The 15,916-nt window shown below is 47.2% G+C and overlaps 1 protein-coding gene across 4 annotated transcripts in view; it reads left to right on the top strand.

Annotated features, from left to right (window-relative positions):
- Window positions 1–15,916, top strand: part of DCLK1 (doublecortin-like kinase 1) — a 314,483-nt gene that overhangs the window by 2,946 nt on the left and 295,621 nt on the right. For all 4 annotated transcript variants that reach the window (XM_006874369.1, XM_006874370.1, XM_006874371.1 and 1 more), the window contains exon 2: window positions 11,332–11,678. In XM_006874369.1, coding sequence (XP_006874431.1) covers window positions 11,332–11,678 — 347 coding nt within the window. The remainder of the gene's footprint in view (window positions 1–11,331; window positions 11,679–15,916) is intronic.

The raw sequence follows: 15,916 nt of genomic DNA, 5'->3' as shown, positions 1-15,916 counted from the left end.
TTAATGAGTCTTCCTCCAATCCTGATGCCACGTTTTTCTTCATAGAACCCAGCTTCTTGGATTATTTGCTCAGCATACAGGTTGAATAAGTATGGTGGAAGAATACAACCCAAGCCCACACACTTCCTAATTTTAAACGATTCCGTGTTCTATTGTTCTCTGTATGGCCCGTGTATAGAGTCCTCTTGAGCTCAGTCTACTGTTTTGGAAGACTCATTCTTCAGTGTTACCATGGCTTGGACACATTTTGATCAAGTTAGTAATTGATACAAGGAGCTCAAGGTTAGGCTAGGACTCGTCTCAGAGTGTTCTGTGGAATGGTAACATTAATTGCTCTTGGTTACCTTGTATTCGGGGTGACCCCAGGCGTGTCGGATAGGACTGTGCTTCCACCCAGAACAATACACTGATGCTGTCGCGTGGACTCTGGCGCCAAGTGACTGTCGGATGGAGGGCAGAGGGTTTCTGAGGCTTCCAGCCTTTCAGGGAGCAGGCAGTCTGGTCTGTCTCCTAGGAGCGCCTTTGCCCAGCTCGTTGGCAGGAACCCACTTTCTGATCCTTGGTATTTGGGCTCCCCCCCACCGGCTGCCCACCACAGTGTGTCTGGGACTCAGACTGGGGCCTTTTATGTGTTTCTCCTTCTTCCTTCCCTCCAGCTGCTGGCAGGAGAGCCGGCCCTGCACAGGCTGAGGGGCTGCAACAGCCTGTGTTCATTTTGTGGGAATTCACATCTTTCCCTGGCGAGCGTCTCCTGACCCTGCCAAGTCGCATAGGCACTTGGCTTCTCTCCTCCTATTCAGACATTGGAACTTCCAGTACATTAAAGGGGACGCTCGGATGGGAGCCCTGCAGTATCCGCTGCAAGTCTGTGCCCGGCCTTGGTAAACACAAACATATAGGAAGACAGTGGCGGTATATCCATGGGGATCTAGGTCAAGTTCTAACATCAGCTACACATGCCAGCCCGCAGGCTTCACAGCAGATGATAGTGGGGAAATGGGCCAGCGGTTCCGGAACTTTGTCTGACAACAGGGACCAATTCTTCCTTTTTGTCTACAGTTATGCATTGGTGCTCTTAGTGACCCTGTATAGAGTTTCCAAGGAGCAGCTAGTGGGTTTGAACCGCTGACCTTGTGGTTCGCAGTCCTGTGCTGATCCTACAGTGCCACGCCAGGAGCCCCCAGTGGTGTAGGGAGAGGCAGAAAGTGGTACTTGAGGCCACATCCCACAGATGTTCCTGCGCTTGCAAACCACCAAGGAGCGATTGCAGGAGGCGGCTGGTAGCGGGACACCTTCGACACCAAGAGAACCAACAGAAACAGCACGTGACCTGCTGTCTTAGTTCTCCAGCGACGCTGTTGTTGTTAAGTGCCAACTCACAGACAGCTCATGTATAACGGAAGGAGACACTGCTGGGTCTGTGCCATTCTCACACTTGTCTGAGCCCCTTGTTACAGCCACTGTGCCCACCCATCATTGAGGGTCTTCACCTGTTCACATGATGTCCTGTTGCTGTAACAGGTGGACCACAAAGGGGTGGCTCTCACAAAAGGAATTGATTTTCTCACAGTTTATCCCACTACTATAGAGTCGACTCTGACCTACAGCGCTCCCTCGTGTCATGGAAGAGAACTGCCCCACAGGGTTTCCTAGGCTGTCATCTATTGTGTCACTATACACTTGTATATACTCTTATAGATCATCCACTCACAGCGCCCCCTGGTGTAACAGAGGAGGACTGTCCCACAGGGTTTCCTAGGCTGTCATCTACTGTGTCACTATATACTCGTATATACTCTTATAGATCATCCACTCACAGCGCCCCTGGTGTAACAGAGGAGAACTGCCCACAGGGTTTCCTAGGCTGTCATCTATTGTGTCACTATATACTTGTATATACTCTTATAGATCATCCACTCACAGCGCCCCCTGGTGTAACGGAGGAGAACTGCCCCACAGGGTTTCCTAGGCTGTCTTCTTCATGGAGGTAGATTGTTGGGTCTTTCTTCCTCAGAGTTGCTTATGGGCTTGAACCACTGACTTTCTAGAGAGCAGCCACACTCTTAACCAGTGCACCACCAGGGTTCCTTTTTTAAAAAGTACAGGTGAGGATTCCAGGAGTCTGACTTCAGGGTGTGAGCTCTGGGCTCCAGGAGTCTGCCAGGGTCTTAGCTGTGGGCTGGCTGGCTGTGTTGGTTTGGAGGAAAGGTCCTTTCTGTTCTGCAGCCTCTGTGTTGTGGGTGAGCTTTCTTCTCTGACCCTAACTGGTCTTTTTACGTCTCACCCTCCATTGAGATGGACCTATTATTGTAACAGAGAAAACACTCTTCTCAAATGGGGTTTGGGAGCACAGAATGGAGCACAGTTCCTCTGCCCAGTCCACCTTCTCTCCGTCTCCAAGGACAGAGCATAGTCCTCGCTCAGGGACTGTGGTAGTGCTGACCAGAGGTTGGTAAACATGTGAACATTTTTACTTCCCACAACAAGGGCAGCTCTGGCTCAGAGGTCGAATTTTGATCTTCCATGTGGGAGAGCCGAATTCGATTTCCTGACGTGGTAGAACCACATTTTCCTAGGATGCTGAACAGGTTTCAGCGGCGTTTCCAGACTAAGACAGACTAGGAAGAGAGGCCTGCCAATATTCTGAAAATCAGCTCGTGGGAAACTTGTGTAGCACAAGGGTCAGACCCCATTGTGCATGGGGTCACCTGAGTTGGAACAGGGAAATGAGAACAGGTTCTCACTGAATCTTAGGAAACAGGAGTTTTATCACGTGTGTAGGAAGATGAGAAAAATGAGACAGAATGTGCCCAAGGCCACACAGAGAGAAGTGGTGTGGTGAGGATTTGAACTTGGAAACATCGGTGCTGGTGTTCCTAAGATGCTGTGTGTGCTATGCATTCCACCAGTACAGAAGGTTCTCGAATTCCCTCTAACTATGTGGACTGCAGTCCATAGGGTGTTTCCGCTGCAGTTGGTGCCGTTTACATGGAATGTTATTGTTCTAGCTTCATGGAGTGTTGAAGAGCAAAGATGTCAATTTGAGGACTAAGGTGTGCCTGACCCAAGCCATGGTATTTTCAATAACCTCATATGGATGCGAAAGCTGAACAGTGAATAAGGAAGATCATAGAATAATTGATGCATTTGAGTTACGGTGTTGGAGGAGAATATTGAAAGTACCATGGGCTGCCAAAAGAACCAATAGATCTGTGTTGGATGAAGTGCAGCCAGAGTGCTCCTTGGAAGCCAAGATGGTCAGACTTCATCTTTCATACACTGGACATTCTGTTAGGAGGGACCAGTCCCTAGAGAAGGATGTCATGTTTGGTAAAGTGGGGAGTCGGAGAAAGAGAGGAAGACCCCCCATGAAATAGACTGGCTCAGTGGCATCAGTAGTGGGCTTAGGTGTAGCAATGAGTGTGAGGTTGATCCAGGACTGGGCAGGGTTTGCTATGAGTCGGTATCGACTCGATGTCACCTAAGTGTTAGAGCAGCCCTGGACCCGAGAGCGTCATAGCAGCTCTTGATCCGTTGTTGAAGAAACCGAGGCCACTTGGAGAGGTGAAGCAAAGTTCTAGGTGTATGAAGCCGGCTGGCTCAGAGGAGCTAGCTTCTCCAGTTTTTGAGCCCTGAATGCAGGTCAGCCTGAGCTTTCATGGGGTGAGCATCAGGGAGGGGCTAAAGGACCTCTGGTAGCATAGTGGTTATGAATCAGGCTGCTAACCTCAAGGTCAGCAGTTCGAAACTACCAGTGGTTCCATGGGAGAAAGATGAGGCTTTCCGCTCCTGTAAAGATTTACAGCCTCGGAAACCCTGTGCAGGGTCGCTATGGGTCGGAACCGACTCCATGGTACTTAACAACAACAGCAATCAGGGAAGGGCTAGGTTGCGGACCTGTTTGAGGACAGAAGGGAAACCAGATGATTGGTCCCACTTGGAACCTGATTAACATTCTAGCTTGTCTCCTGGGCTTGGGGGAGACAGTTATTGTTTTACCTTTCCTGTTCATAACAACCACAGGCTTCTTAGAAACAAATATTTTAACCTTGACATAATTCTAGGCACTGCAGTGACTCCTCCCAGAAACACTTGAATATTCCCGCTCCCTCCTCCACAAATACTTTGTGTATTTAAAAAAAACCTTTCATCCAGTGAATTCAGACTCATAGTGACCGTATATAGGGTTTCCAAAGCTGTAAATCTCTACAGGGACAGACAGCCACAGCTTTCCCCTGAGGGAGGAGCAGCTGGTGGATTTGAACCACTGACTTTATGGTTAGCAGCCCACTGTCTGACACACTGCGCCACCAGGCCTCCATACTTACAGTTCTGCTTACTACAATGACTGTGAAGTGACGACAGATGAATCGTCTAATGCTGAAAAGTGACGGAACTTTTTGGAACAGAAAGCCGTCCTTGTTTTCGGATGAAGAAAGTGGTACCATGGTATATAAATTCACATTTTGGCTGCATCTCTTGAAACCTCCAGTTTAAACCGACTGTCTCCGAATCCATAACCCTGATGGCATACAGCTGCACTGTGCAGTTGAGTAGCTGGAAATTCATTTACTCTTTGTCATTTTCTGTGTGTTTCGTTTTGTTTTTTGCTTTGTCTGTTGAAATGCAAACCAGTGCTTCGTATTCATGGCTGGGCTGCTCTCTACCACTTTCCACACTAAGTTTATGTAAACGTCATACATATTACCAGCTGTTCATTTCTGCTTCCAACATGATGTTTGAGTTTCAGATTAAGGCCTGTCAGCGGATGCAGCAATGACAGCATTTGAGGCCTACCGTATTTTCTCAAAAATAACGTGCACGTTCTATGTTTTTTTCCTAGCGAATACCCCCACATACCCAGGTATTTCTGCAACTGTGCTATGCTAATTTTTTCACAGCATCATTTAAAAACAATTAGCATAGCTTGCTTATGTAAGTGTGGGGTTGGGGAAGGATGTGACGGACAAAGAAGTGTTTTTATTCAAGCAGGGCTGTTTACTTTTCAGTTTGTTCTTTCTCACTTGATCTCAGACCAGAAGTTTTTACAGTGACATGTGCATTCCTGTGTTTACAAGGGTCTGTCTGTCAGTGTCACGTTTTAAATTTCATGATACACAGATCTTCACGCTCAAGTGTTAGCCGTGTTGTTGTTGTACCATCCAGTCAGTTCCTACTCACGGTGGCCCCGTGTGACAGAGTCGACCTATCCCACAGGGTTTGCTGGGATGTCATCTTTATGGAAGCAGGTCTCCGGGTCTTTCTCCCATGGAGCCACTGGTGGGTTCAAAACTTTAGTTTAGCAGCTGAGCGTTTTAAATGTGGCACCATCAGGGCGCCTTGGGAGATCTGGCTCTGATCCTTCAATACACAACTGTGTTGTGGGTGGTGGGTGTCAGTGTGTGTGTACATGTGTGTATCTACCCAGACACACTTAAGAGCAGACCATGGATAGTGCTCTTGTTTGCTTTCAAAATGGCGTTGGTATGTTTTAAAAAAATCTAGGATGCTTCATAAGGGCAGTGGGATTGTAGGCTCATGGTCCCCAGATGCCCTCATTTCCCCCCAGTTTTGTCCCTCACACATGCAGATGTGGAGAAGATAAATGTCAGAATCCAGTGAATGCCTTTGATGTCTTGCAGAAAGGCAGACCTGAATGAACGTGGGTGAGCTGATGATTTTCTAGCAGAAATCCAGGTACCAGTGATGTGCTGGGATACACATGGGGTCCTTTTATAATCACGTGTGTCCCCATGGAAACCTGGGGTAATAGAGCTCTGACATGCATGTGTCCCCATGGAAACCTGGGGGAGCAGAGCTCTGACACACATGTGTCCCCATGAGTTGGAGCTGACTTTGCTGAGTGTGGTGTTGGTTTGCTTGTTTGTTATTCTAACTTTAGGTTTCATGTTAGCTGTATTTCTGTGATTCCCTAAGGTGAGATGTTTAGGAGTCAGACTGTGAGTCAGAGCTGTAAACATTTCATGCCTCCAGATACCATTCTGAAGACCTGGTATGGTGCTTGTAGGATAAAGATTCAACTACAAGGTTGGTTTGAACTGCAAGGTTGGCGGTTCAAACTCCCCAGCCACTCCTTGGAAACCCTAGACAGTGTTGCTATGAGTTGAAACTGACTCGTAGGCATTAAAAACCAACAACATCATTGTTTGTTGTTGTTGTAGTTTTTGTCCAAGGACCCTGTGTGGGGTTTCCGTGACTATAAATCTTATGGGAGCAGAAAGCCTCATCTTTCCCCTGCGGAGTGGCTGGTGGATTCACACTCCTGACCTTAAGGTTAGCAGCCCAATTTGTAACCCACTACACTGGGGGAGTCCTGGTGTGGCGCTGTGGGTTAGTGCGCCAGACTGCAAAGCCGTTGGAACTGCAAGGTTGGTGGTTCCAGCTCACCAGCTGCTCCTTGGAAACCCTACACAGGGTTGCTGTGAGTCAGAACCGACTCGATGGCACTTAACAACAACAACAAATGTTATGAAAGGAGCCCTGGTGGCGCAGTGTGTCAAGTGCTTGATTGCTAGCAGAAGGGTCGGTGATTCAGACCCACTAGCCGCTCTGTGGAGATGACAGCTGGAAAACCCCATAGACACTTCCCTGCCCCACGGGAACGTGGAGTTGGAATCCACTTGATGGGCTTGTTTTTCAGAAATGATACGGTTAGGTTAGGGTGGACTCCTGTAACCAACCCATGAGCCATTTGGGAGAGTCTTCGCTTCTTGTCTCCGGTACACTATTGAAACCATCTCCTTAACCAGAGCTTCCAGGTAGATGATGAAATATTGTGTGTGTGTCCGAGGTGGGCTCAGGAAAAGACATTTCCTGAAGGTGCAGTTAGACTGGGTTATTCCGTAAATCATGATTTCCGCGTCAGAGACTTCACCGAGAGCGTGCGTCTGCCTCGGCTTCTATCCTAACGCAGTCGTGGAACTGTCAGGTTTCCAGTGGAAAGGTTTGTGTGGGGTGAAATCTAAGATGCTCGTCCCCTTACTGAGAAGACATTGGACATGTCTGATTATGCTCTTACCGGAACCCTAGCTCAGTCTGCTTGAGTTTGTGAAGCCTGGGGTTAGGCCATTTCTACAACAAAGGGAAGTGGTGTTAGAAATCCGGTACAAGCCGCAACCCTAGGCCTCAGTCAGAACCCCAGCCCTAGGCCTCAGTCAAAACCCCAGCCCTAGGCCTCAGTCAGAACCCCAGCCCTAGGCCTCAGTCAGAACCCCAGCCCTAGGCCTCAGTCAGAACCCCAGCCCTAGGCCTCAGTCAGAACCCCAGCCCTAGGCCTCAGTCAGAACCCCAGCCCTAGGCCTCAGTCAGAACCCCAGCCCTAGGCCTCAGTCAGAACCCCAGCATCAGAGGACCCAGGGATCCTTCTACCAACCGCACCTCACGGCGCCCCCTGTGTGTCAGAGGAGACTGTGCTCCCAAGACTGTCCAGTGACTGATATTTTTGGAAGCAGACTGCCACATCGTTTTTCCTAGACCCTTGAAACCCAGTCTCTTGGTTAGCAGCCAAGCCCGTTAACTGTTGGCACCTCAGTTTGAAATTGAGAAGTCAGCATATTTCCACAGGTCCCCCTTTAACACATTGAGATTTTATTTCTGAAAGCTTGTTTTTAGTCTTTATGCAAACTCTGTTGTTGTTAAGTGCCGTCGACTCGGTTCTGACCCATAGCGACCGTATGTAGGGTTTCCAAGGAGCAGCTGGTGAGCTTGAACTGCCGACTTTGTGGTTCAAACAGACTTTGCAGTCCAGCACACTAACCCACAGCGCCACACCAGCAGGACTCCATCAAATAGATTCTGACTCATAGTGACCCTGCATACGGTTTCTGAGGAGCGGCGGGTGGTTTTGACTCTTCAACCGTGTAGTCCAGGTCTATCCTTCTGCGCCACACCAGGACTCTGGAATCCCTGAGCAGGTGTCTGTCCCAGCTGACACACCACACTCGGTCACCCAGGGACCCCGATTGTCATGGTGGACTCTGACTCACAGAGACGCTGCCGGACAGGGTACAGTTGCCATCTGAGAGGAGCAGACGCTTACCCACTATGCCACCAGAGCCCCTTTGTGGGGTACAACATCACTGAAAGTCATCATTATTGCTTTATGGGTGTGAAGTACCACTGAGTCCATTCCGACTCACAGTGAGCCCATAAACGGGTTTCTAAAGAACAGCTGGTGGATTTGAACCTCCAGCTTTGTGGTAAGTCATCCGGTGCTTATTCTGAAGCGCCACACCAGGACTCCCATTGGGAGATTTAAATGGGAATCCTTCTCTCATTCCGTAATGGGAGTCAATGGCAAAGTAGAAATCAGTTTGCAGAATCTTCAAAAAAAACCCCGCTATTGGTGGTGGTTATGTGCTGTGGAGTCGGTTCCGACTCATAGTGACCCTGCACGGGCTTTCCGAGGCTGTAAATCTTCATGGGAGCAGGAAGCCTCATCTTTTTCCTGCAGAAAAATGCTATCAGAGTAATTTAATCCCATCCTTTGAAAAATAATGACACATTAAATGATTTTTCAGTGCCTTGGTGATTGTTTGAAAAATAAATCATAGCCAAGTTCTGGGCTCTACATATTTTTTATAGTCTAATTATAGCCCCAGAAACCCTGTACACACAACAACAACAACAACAGTTACAGCCCCAGAAACCCTCTACAGGCTCGCTCGCTGTGAGTCAGAACCGACTCAACAGCACTTTGCAACAACAACAGTGCATAGAAAGTGTATGTTTACACTAGACTGTCGTCTATGAAAGGATCCCTGGTGGCGCCCTGGGTTAGGCATTGGGCTGCAAACCTCTTGGCCAGTGGTTCAAACCCACCAGCTGCTCCAAGGGAGAATGAGGCTGTCTGCTCCCATAAAGAATTAGTCTCGGAAACCCTAAGGGCCAGTTCCGTTGTGTCCTGCAGGGTCAGTGTGTGGATCGTGTGAGAATGACCGGAAGGACCACAGACACACAGGAGCACAGGATGCTGGGAAAATGGCCTAGGACCCAGGGCCACCACTAAACTTCAGGGCCTGAAACTCACAGCACGTGAATGTGATCAAGCGAGCACAGTACAACGAGGTCGGCCTGGGATTAGTTATACAAAACCGCCGAAGCTAATTCGGGCAATTTTGCCCCAATTCACCTTGGTTTTGATCAGTGGACTTTCATCATTGTTGTGATAGGATTCACACCAAAAGACCTGAGGATGGCTTAGTGTACGTACAGTAACTGTTAGTGCTGTTGATTCTCTAGTGACCTTATACACAGCAGAATGAAACACCGCCCAGTCCTGGGCCAAGCTCACCAACATGGTTGCGTTTGAGCCATTGCTGCTGCCACTGAGCCGCTCCGTCTTGTTGGGGGTTGTCCTCAGTTCTGCTGACCCTCCCCTTTACCAAGCATGATGTCCTTCTCTAGGGACTGGGCCCTCCTGATAACATGTCCTAAGTGTGAGTGACGAAGTCTGCCCATCCTGACTTCTGGCTGTTCTTCTGACAGTCCACGGTTCCTTCAATATTCTTCTCTAACACCCTAACTCAGAACAGGACTTGATTTTGGTACTTTTGAATAGTCTTAAACTCCTCACTCCATGTCAGGTGTGGAAACAACTTGTTGGCGATTCTCGAATCGCTGATTTCCAGACCCTGTGGAGACAGACTCAATACGTATGGCATCAAATCGACTGCACATCACGGTGCCCACCGTCACGCGTGCTGGCATAAGAGCTGCACTCCATGGAGTTCTCAATGGCTGATTTTCCAGAAGTAGAGAGCCAGACCTTTCTTCTGAGGTACCATGGGGTGGACTTGAACCTTCAGTCCACATTAAATGTTGATACCACCTACGGTTTCTTATTGAGCTACAGCCAGAATGCTCGTTAAAAGTGAGGATGTGGGGCTTCTCCTCTTGTACTTTAGACATGTGATCAGGAGAGGTCAGTCCCTGGAGAAGGACATCATGCTTGGCAAAGGGAAGGGTCAGTGAAAATGAGGAAGACCCCCGATGAGATGGGTTGTGTATAGTGGCAGCCAAAATGGGATCAAGTATAAATAACAACGATGGTGAGGTGGGCGCAGGAGTGGGTGGGGTTTCGTTCTCTTGTACACAAGGTCGCTTCTGACTCGACAGTACCTAGTAACAACATACACATTGCTTGCATGCACACAGACAAATTTATCTTTAAAACAGAAAATATCTGTTTTGTAACCATGTATTGCTGCATGTCTTTATTTCCGAAACCCTGGTTCAGGTCTCTTTGCGTGAATGGTTTTTCCAGGGGCCTTGATGTACGTACTATTAATGTAAAACCAGACCACAGGACTTAGATAGCAGTAACTGGGCTGCACTGGGTTAGTCTCCAGCTACGTGACGGGCAGGTAGAACAAGTCTTTTTAACATCTTGGTCCGCTCAGGGTCTTACAGAGTTTCGTATTAAACACACACACACACACACGCCCATTATAGAATAGTTATTAATTTCCAAATGCATTAGCCTGACTCTATGAAATGCGTATTTACGGACAACAGCTTGATAATTTGTCACCTCCTGGCAGATAGATCATTTCCTTTTTGTATGAGACCTGCATCTACTTGGTAGTCTGGATATTTTCATGACTGTTAATAACAGAATTTTAAAATAACAATTCAGCTTTTATTTATCTCAGTTCCTGACACTAGGTTCTGTATATTACTTCCACGCTTTTACTTGACTTCACACAATGTTTAGTTCACAGTGGCATGTTTGTCAAAAACGGTCTGGCTTGGACAGACGCCAAGGAGAAGCCAGACTCTTCCTGGCTGCTAACCATGCTTTCCTTGCCTGGTTTTAAGTCCCAGCTAGCTCTCATGCCCAGCAGGTGTGGGCACACCTCACTGTGTCCCCCACTTCACTCTTTTGCCTTTTCCAGAAACTGCGCTTTTGACCATAATTGTCAAAGGTCTGTGGTCACCGCGCCATGCAGATCTATTGGCATGTTTCCCAGCAGTCTGCCCGCTTCGTGTCTCTGCCCCATCTGAGGCATTCTCCCGAGAGTCCAGACACGTGGCCCACCCCACAGATCACCTTACTGTGTAGACACACTGTGTTGTGATCATTGTGTTGTTAGAATGGAGCCTCCAGACACAGGGCTGAGTAAGAGAAATGGGTTCCCAACGGTGACTCTCATGCTACTGCGGGGCTCCGGTGGCACTGCAGGGCCAGCGCTGGACTCCTGCCCTCCAGCTGTGAGTCAGTGTGGGCCTGCCTAGGGTGGCTGTGAGTTGGCGTGGGCTCCAGGGCACGGGGCTTTGGTTGACGTTTCATACTGTCTCTCCCTTCCCTAGGAGAGAGCTATGTGTGCGGCTCAATCGAGCCCTTCAAGAAACTGGAATACACCAAGAATGTGAACCCCAACTGGTCCGTGAACGTCAAGACCACCTCAGCCTCGCGGGCAGTGTCTTCGCTGGCCACCGCCAAGGGCAGCCCTTCCGAGGTGAGGGAGAACAAGGATTTCATTCGTCCCAAGCTGGTCACAATCATCAGAAGCGGGGTGAAGCCGCGGAAAGCGGTCCGTATCCTGCTGAACAAGAAGACGGCTCACTCCTTCGAGCAGGTGCTCACCGACATCACCGATGCCATCAAGCTGGACTCCGGAGTGGTGAAGCGTCTATATACCCTGGACGGGAAGCAGGTAGGGGTTTGGGGCTGGCGGGGATGTGGAGGGTGCTAGGCGCCCATCGCTGCCACCGTCCAAAGGGGTTCTGCTGATGTGGGGACTTGTTCGTTCCGGCTGCATGTGGGCATTTGTGGACCTGAAGGCCTGGGATAAAGTGGGAATGTGTGTCTCTGAAGACCAGGCCATTAGTTGGGAATTGCTACTCTTCCTGTCATTGTTTATCTAATGGTGTGTTTCAGCTCTGTTAACACAGAGATAGTATTCAACCGATAACAGAAATTGATTGGTGTTTATTTAATACACGGTTTGTAAACCGAGTCTAACATTTCCACGTGGCAGTGGTGGTGTGCCAGCGAGTCGGTACTGAGTCATTGTGAGACAAGTCTTGGGAAGACACATTCTTATACCCTGGCCTTTTGCGCTAACGCTATGTTACCATGGAAACAGCATTTGCACAGTAACTCATGGACACGTTTTCTTGAAGAACAAGTCACATGATGATTGATCCAACTCAAATAGCTTCTAGTCTTCTCCGGTAGCGTAGTGGTTACGTGTCGGGCTGCGAACCTCAAGGTCAGCAGTTCAAAACTCCCAGCTGTTCCATGGGAGAAAGATGAGGCTTTCCATTCCTGTGAAGATTTACAGCCTCAGAAACCCTGTACAGGGTCACTATGGGTCAGAACTGACTCCACGGCACATAACCCAAACCCACCAAGTCTGGCCTTTGTAGTGTCTGCTGTGAAACGGCACATGATTTTTTCTTTAAAAGACAACAATGCCCAAAATAAAGTGTCTTTACTAATTATGTTAGATGATTATTTGACTGAAAGATGGCTTTCCAAGCCAGTTTTCTCAGTGCTTAAATCGAGAGATTATCTCGGGATGATAGTTTGGGTCATTTCAGTCTCCTTGGGATCTGGATGCCATGAGAATTAAGAACTCGTTCCTCAGTCCCCGGTCTTCAGGTGTGTCTTGCGGTCCTGTTGTCCTGCCAGCCTTGTAGATGACCGAGTGGGAGAGGAGAGAAATATTGGAATCCGTTTATTTGACTTGAATAATATTCTCATGTTTTATGTCTTCTCAGTGATGTTCAGTGTGAGATTGATGTAAATTACCCCAAAATTCAACAGTTTGTACACATCAGTGACATAGATTACATTTCTCAAGTTCTGCAACCTGCTTACCTTCCACTTCTGAGTGCTTCCTCCTCATTAAACCAGCACTCTGCCCCCTAACTTTCCTGTTGACCTTTCAAATTGTGGTTGTCAATTCGATCCAAAACAGAGTTCTAAAATGAAGCTAATACTCAAGACAGACATTCTTCACTAGTTAAGCTAAACTGTTGTTGGTTTTAAGATGATTTCTGTAATATTTTTGGTTTAATGTTTATCCAGCCTAAATAGTTCCAGGAAGTCTGGAGTTCATGAAAAATTGGAATTCTGTTCTACATTTCCCCCTTTTTATCAGGAGTCTTCTACGGAATCTTGTCAAAACCGCCATGGTAGTTGGGCACCATCTAATTCTGTCTGTTCCCATGGCAAAGGAGGTTGTTGTTGTTATGTGCTGTGAAGTTGGTTCTGACTCATAGCGACCCTGTACAGGGTTTCCAAGGCTGTAAATCTTTATGGGAGCAGAAAGCCTCATCTTTCTCCCGCTGAACGGCTGGTAGATTTGAACTGCTGACCTTGTGGTTCGCAGCCCGATTCATAACCACTACACTACCAGAGCTCCTTAGCTGTTCTTACTCTAAATAATAGAACCACTGTGGTTTAGGGCTTCCTCTGTGCTCTGTAAACTGAGCTGCCAAGCTTGACCCAGAGACCAGCAACCATGAACCGGGGGGCTTTGAAATGCTCATTCTCAGGCCGGCAAAGGAGGCAGTTAACCACATATTCCATATCTTCCTCCTGTTTCGGACTCTCCTTCATCCTGTGTGGTTCCAGGTGACTAGAGCCCAGCTGGGTTCTTCCATTGATTTTTAAGGACATATCTAAGGAATGAATGTCCCTCTATCTGAATGGCTTTGAGAGCATGTTTCCAGAATGTTGTACTTCTCATTTCAAACATCATTTCAGAATGGAAATGAAAGGCGATTTCTTTAGCTTTGGACTGGATGTTAGTGGACTTGAATGAGTGGACATTTTAATGTGAGCTGGCCCAATGAACCTAAAGGAAACATTCCTTTTCAGTGTCTTTGTGGACTTTCTTTGAAAGGTTTGACAGACTGAGAGGGTAAGCAGAATACAAAAACACTGATCATATGAATAGTTTGATTTTGTAGGTCATTCAGAGATTCACCATCATTTTTGTTTGTTTGTTTAAATTGATAATGCTTAGCACACAATCTTGAAGTTTAGTTTAGTTTTTTTTTTTTTTTTTTAAGTTTAGTTTTTAATGTGGGCCTGTCATAATGTCATTTTATTATGTTGAGGGGAAATTTGAATTATTTATATGTATATTGTTATTGTTAGGTGCCATCTAGTTGATTCCAACTAGATGGTGATGTCATGTGTGCTGCCGTAGAACTGTGCTCAATGGAGTTTCCAGGTCATAGTGACGTCATGTGTACCACGGTAGAACTGTGCTCTATGGAGTTTCCAGGTCATGGTAACTTCATGTGTGCTGCCATAGAACTGTGCTCTATGGAGTTTCCAGGACATGGTAACTTCATGTGTGCCACAGTAGAACTGTGCTCTATGGAGTTTTCAATACTGATTTTCTGTGAGGTAACTCGTCAAGCCTTTCTTACGAGGGACCGCTGGGTGGACTTGAACTTCAGTTAGCAACTGAGAGTTTACATTTACACCAAACACTACCCACAACCCTTTGTCGTCAACTGGAGATTCCGACTCTTGGTGCCCCCCAGTGTTACAGAGTGGAACTGTACCTTAGGGTTTCCTTAGCTTTAATCTTCCAGGGGGCAGATCACCAAGTTTTTTCTCCTGTGGAGCCACTGGTGGGTTTGAACTGCCAACCTTTTGGTTAGCAACCGAGCACTTAACTGTTGCACTACCAGGGATCTTTGTTTATATATTGAATACCAACCATTAAAGCTAGATTCTTAAATTAAAAGCTAACACGTTCAAGCTCTATGAATGAGGAATAGAAGTTAATTCTAGAAAGGGAGTTAGTCATGGAACAAGCAATTCCTCCTCTAGGGATTTATTCAAATGATCTGAATGATAAACTTCATTAGAAAAAGGGAAATCTGTTGCTACTACTCAGTTTTACCTACTCCTTACTTATCAACTGCCTCATTCGCCTACAAAAGTAAAACAGTCTCCTCATTGTTTAGCGCATTCAGGGCGTATGTCTGGCAGAAACAGGGCTGAGGTGCAAGATGAGCTAATGCTGGCTAAGGCGTGTGTCCCCCGGGCTGGGCCCTGATTCTCAGTGGTTTGGCGGTTGTGTCGTCCTGTGATTTGATAGTTCTGCCATGAATGATGTGGTCACCCTCCACTTTCTTGTGTAGCTGATTTTCGCATAGCAACCTGGCCTTTGGATGGTAACCATGTTGATAAATGAGGAGTGGCAATACATCCACCAGTTTTCACTTCTCTTGCAGAATTTCCCATGTCGCCTGGATAAGGATCCAAGGGGAGTAAGTGAATGTCATCAGAGTCCCAGCAATGGGGAAGTCCACTGCTCTAGCCAATGAGTTACACACTGAGACCTGGGGGAGCCGGAACTCGACTGCCCGCCTTGTTTACCTGGGTTGCTCAAGTTTTCCAGCTTTCACAGGCTGCAGTCTATCATTTTTCTGTGTTAAACAACCTTGAGTTTTCTTTCTCTGATAGTCATGTGCCTTATACAAGGTTGGTTTTGGTAGGTTTTACTCTACAATAATAAGATTCGTACAGCACATTAGACTTCTGAGCCCTTCCCTGGTTCCAGCTGTAAAGTGTTACTTAACCGTTTTATAGCTCTGAGTTTTCCTGCATTGAATTTTCTCAAGATAGACGTTTTCCTAAAAAGTGATATTAAGAACAAAAAATATGTGTGAATAAATATCTTTCCTTCTCCCTCACTTCAGGATTTTATTGTTGTTGGGTGATATCACGTGGACTTCCACTCACAGCGCCCCCTGGTGTAATACAGTAGAACTGCCCCAAGGGTTTCCTAGGCTGTCATCTATTGTGTCACTATATACTCATATATACTCTTATAGATCATCCACTCACAGCGCCCCCTGGTGTAATGGAGGAGAACTGCCCCACAGGGTTTCCTAGGCTGTCATCTATTATGTCACTATA

This window comes from Chrysochloris asiatica, unplaced genomic scaffold (genome assembly GCF_000296735.1).
Source record: "Chrysochloris asiatica unplaced genomic scaffold, ChrAsi1.0 scaffold00272, whole genome shotgun sequence".
Classification (NCBI taxonomy): Eukaryota; Metazoa; Chordata; class Mammalia; order Afrosoricida; family Chrysochloridae; genus Chrysochloris; species Chrysochloris asiatica.
Note: the sequence above shows the minus strand (reverse complement) of the source record. Positions and strands in the feature narration are given on the sequence as shown.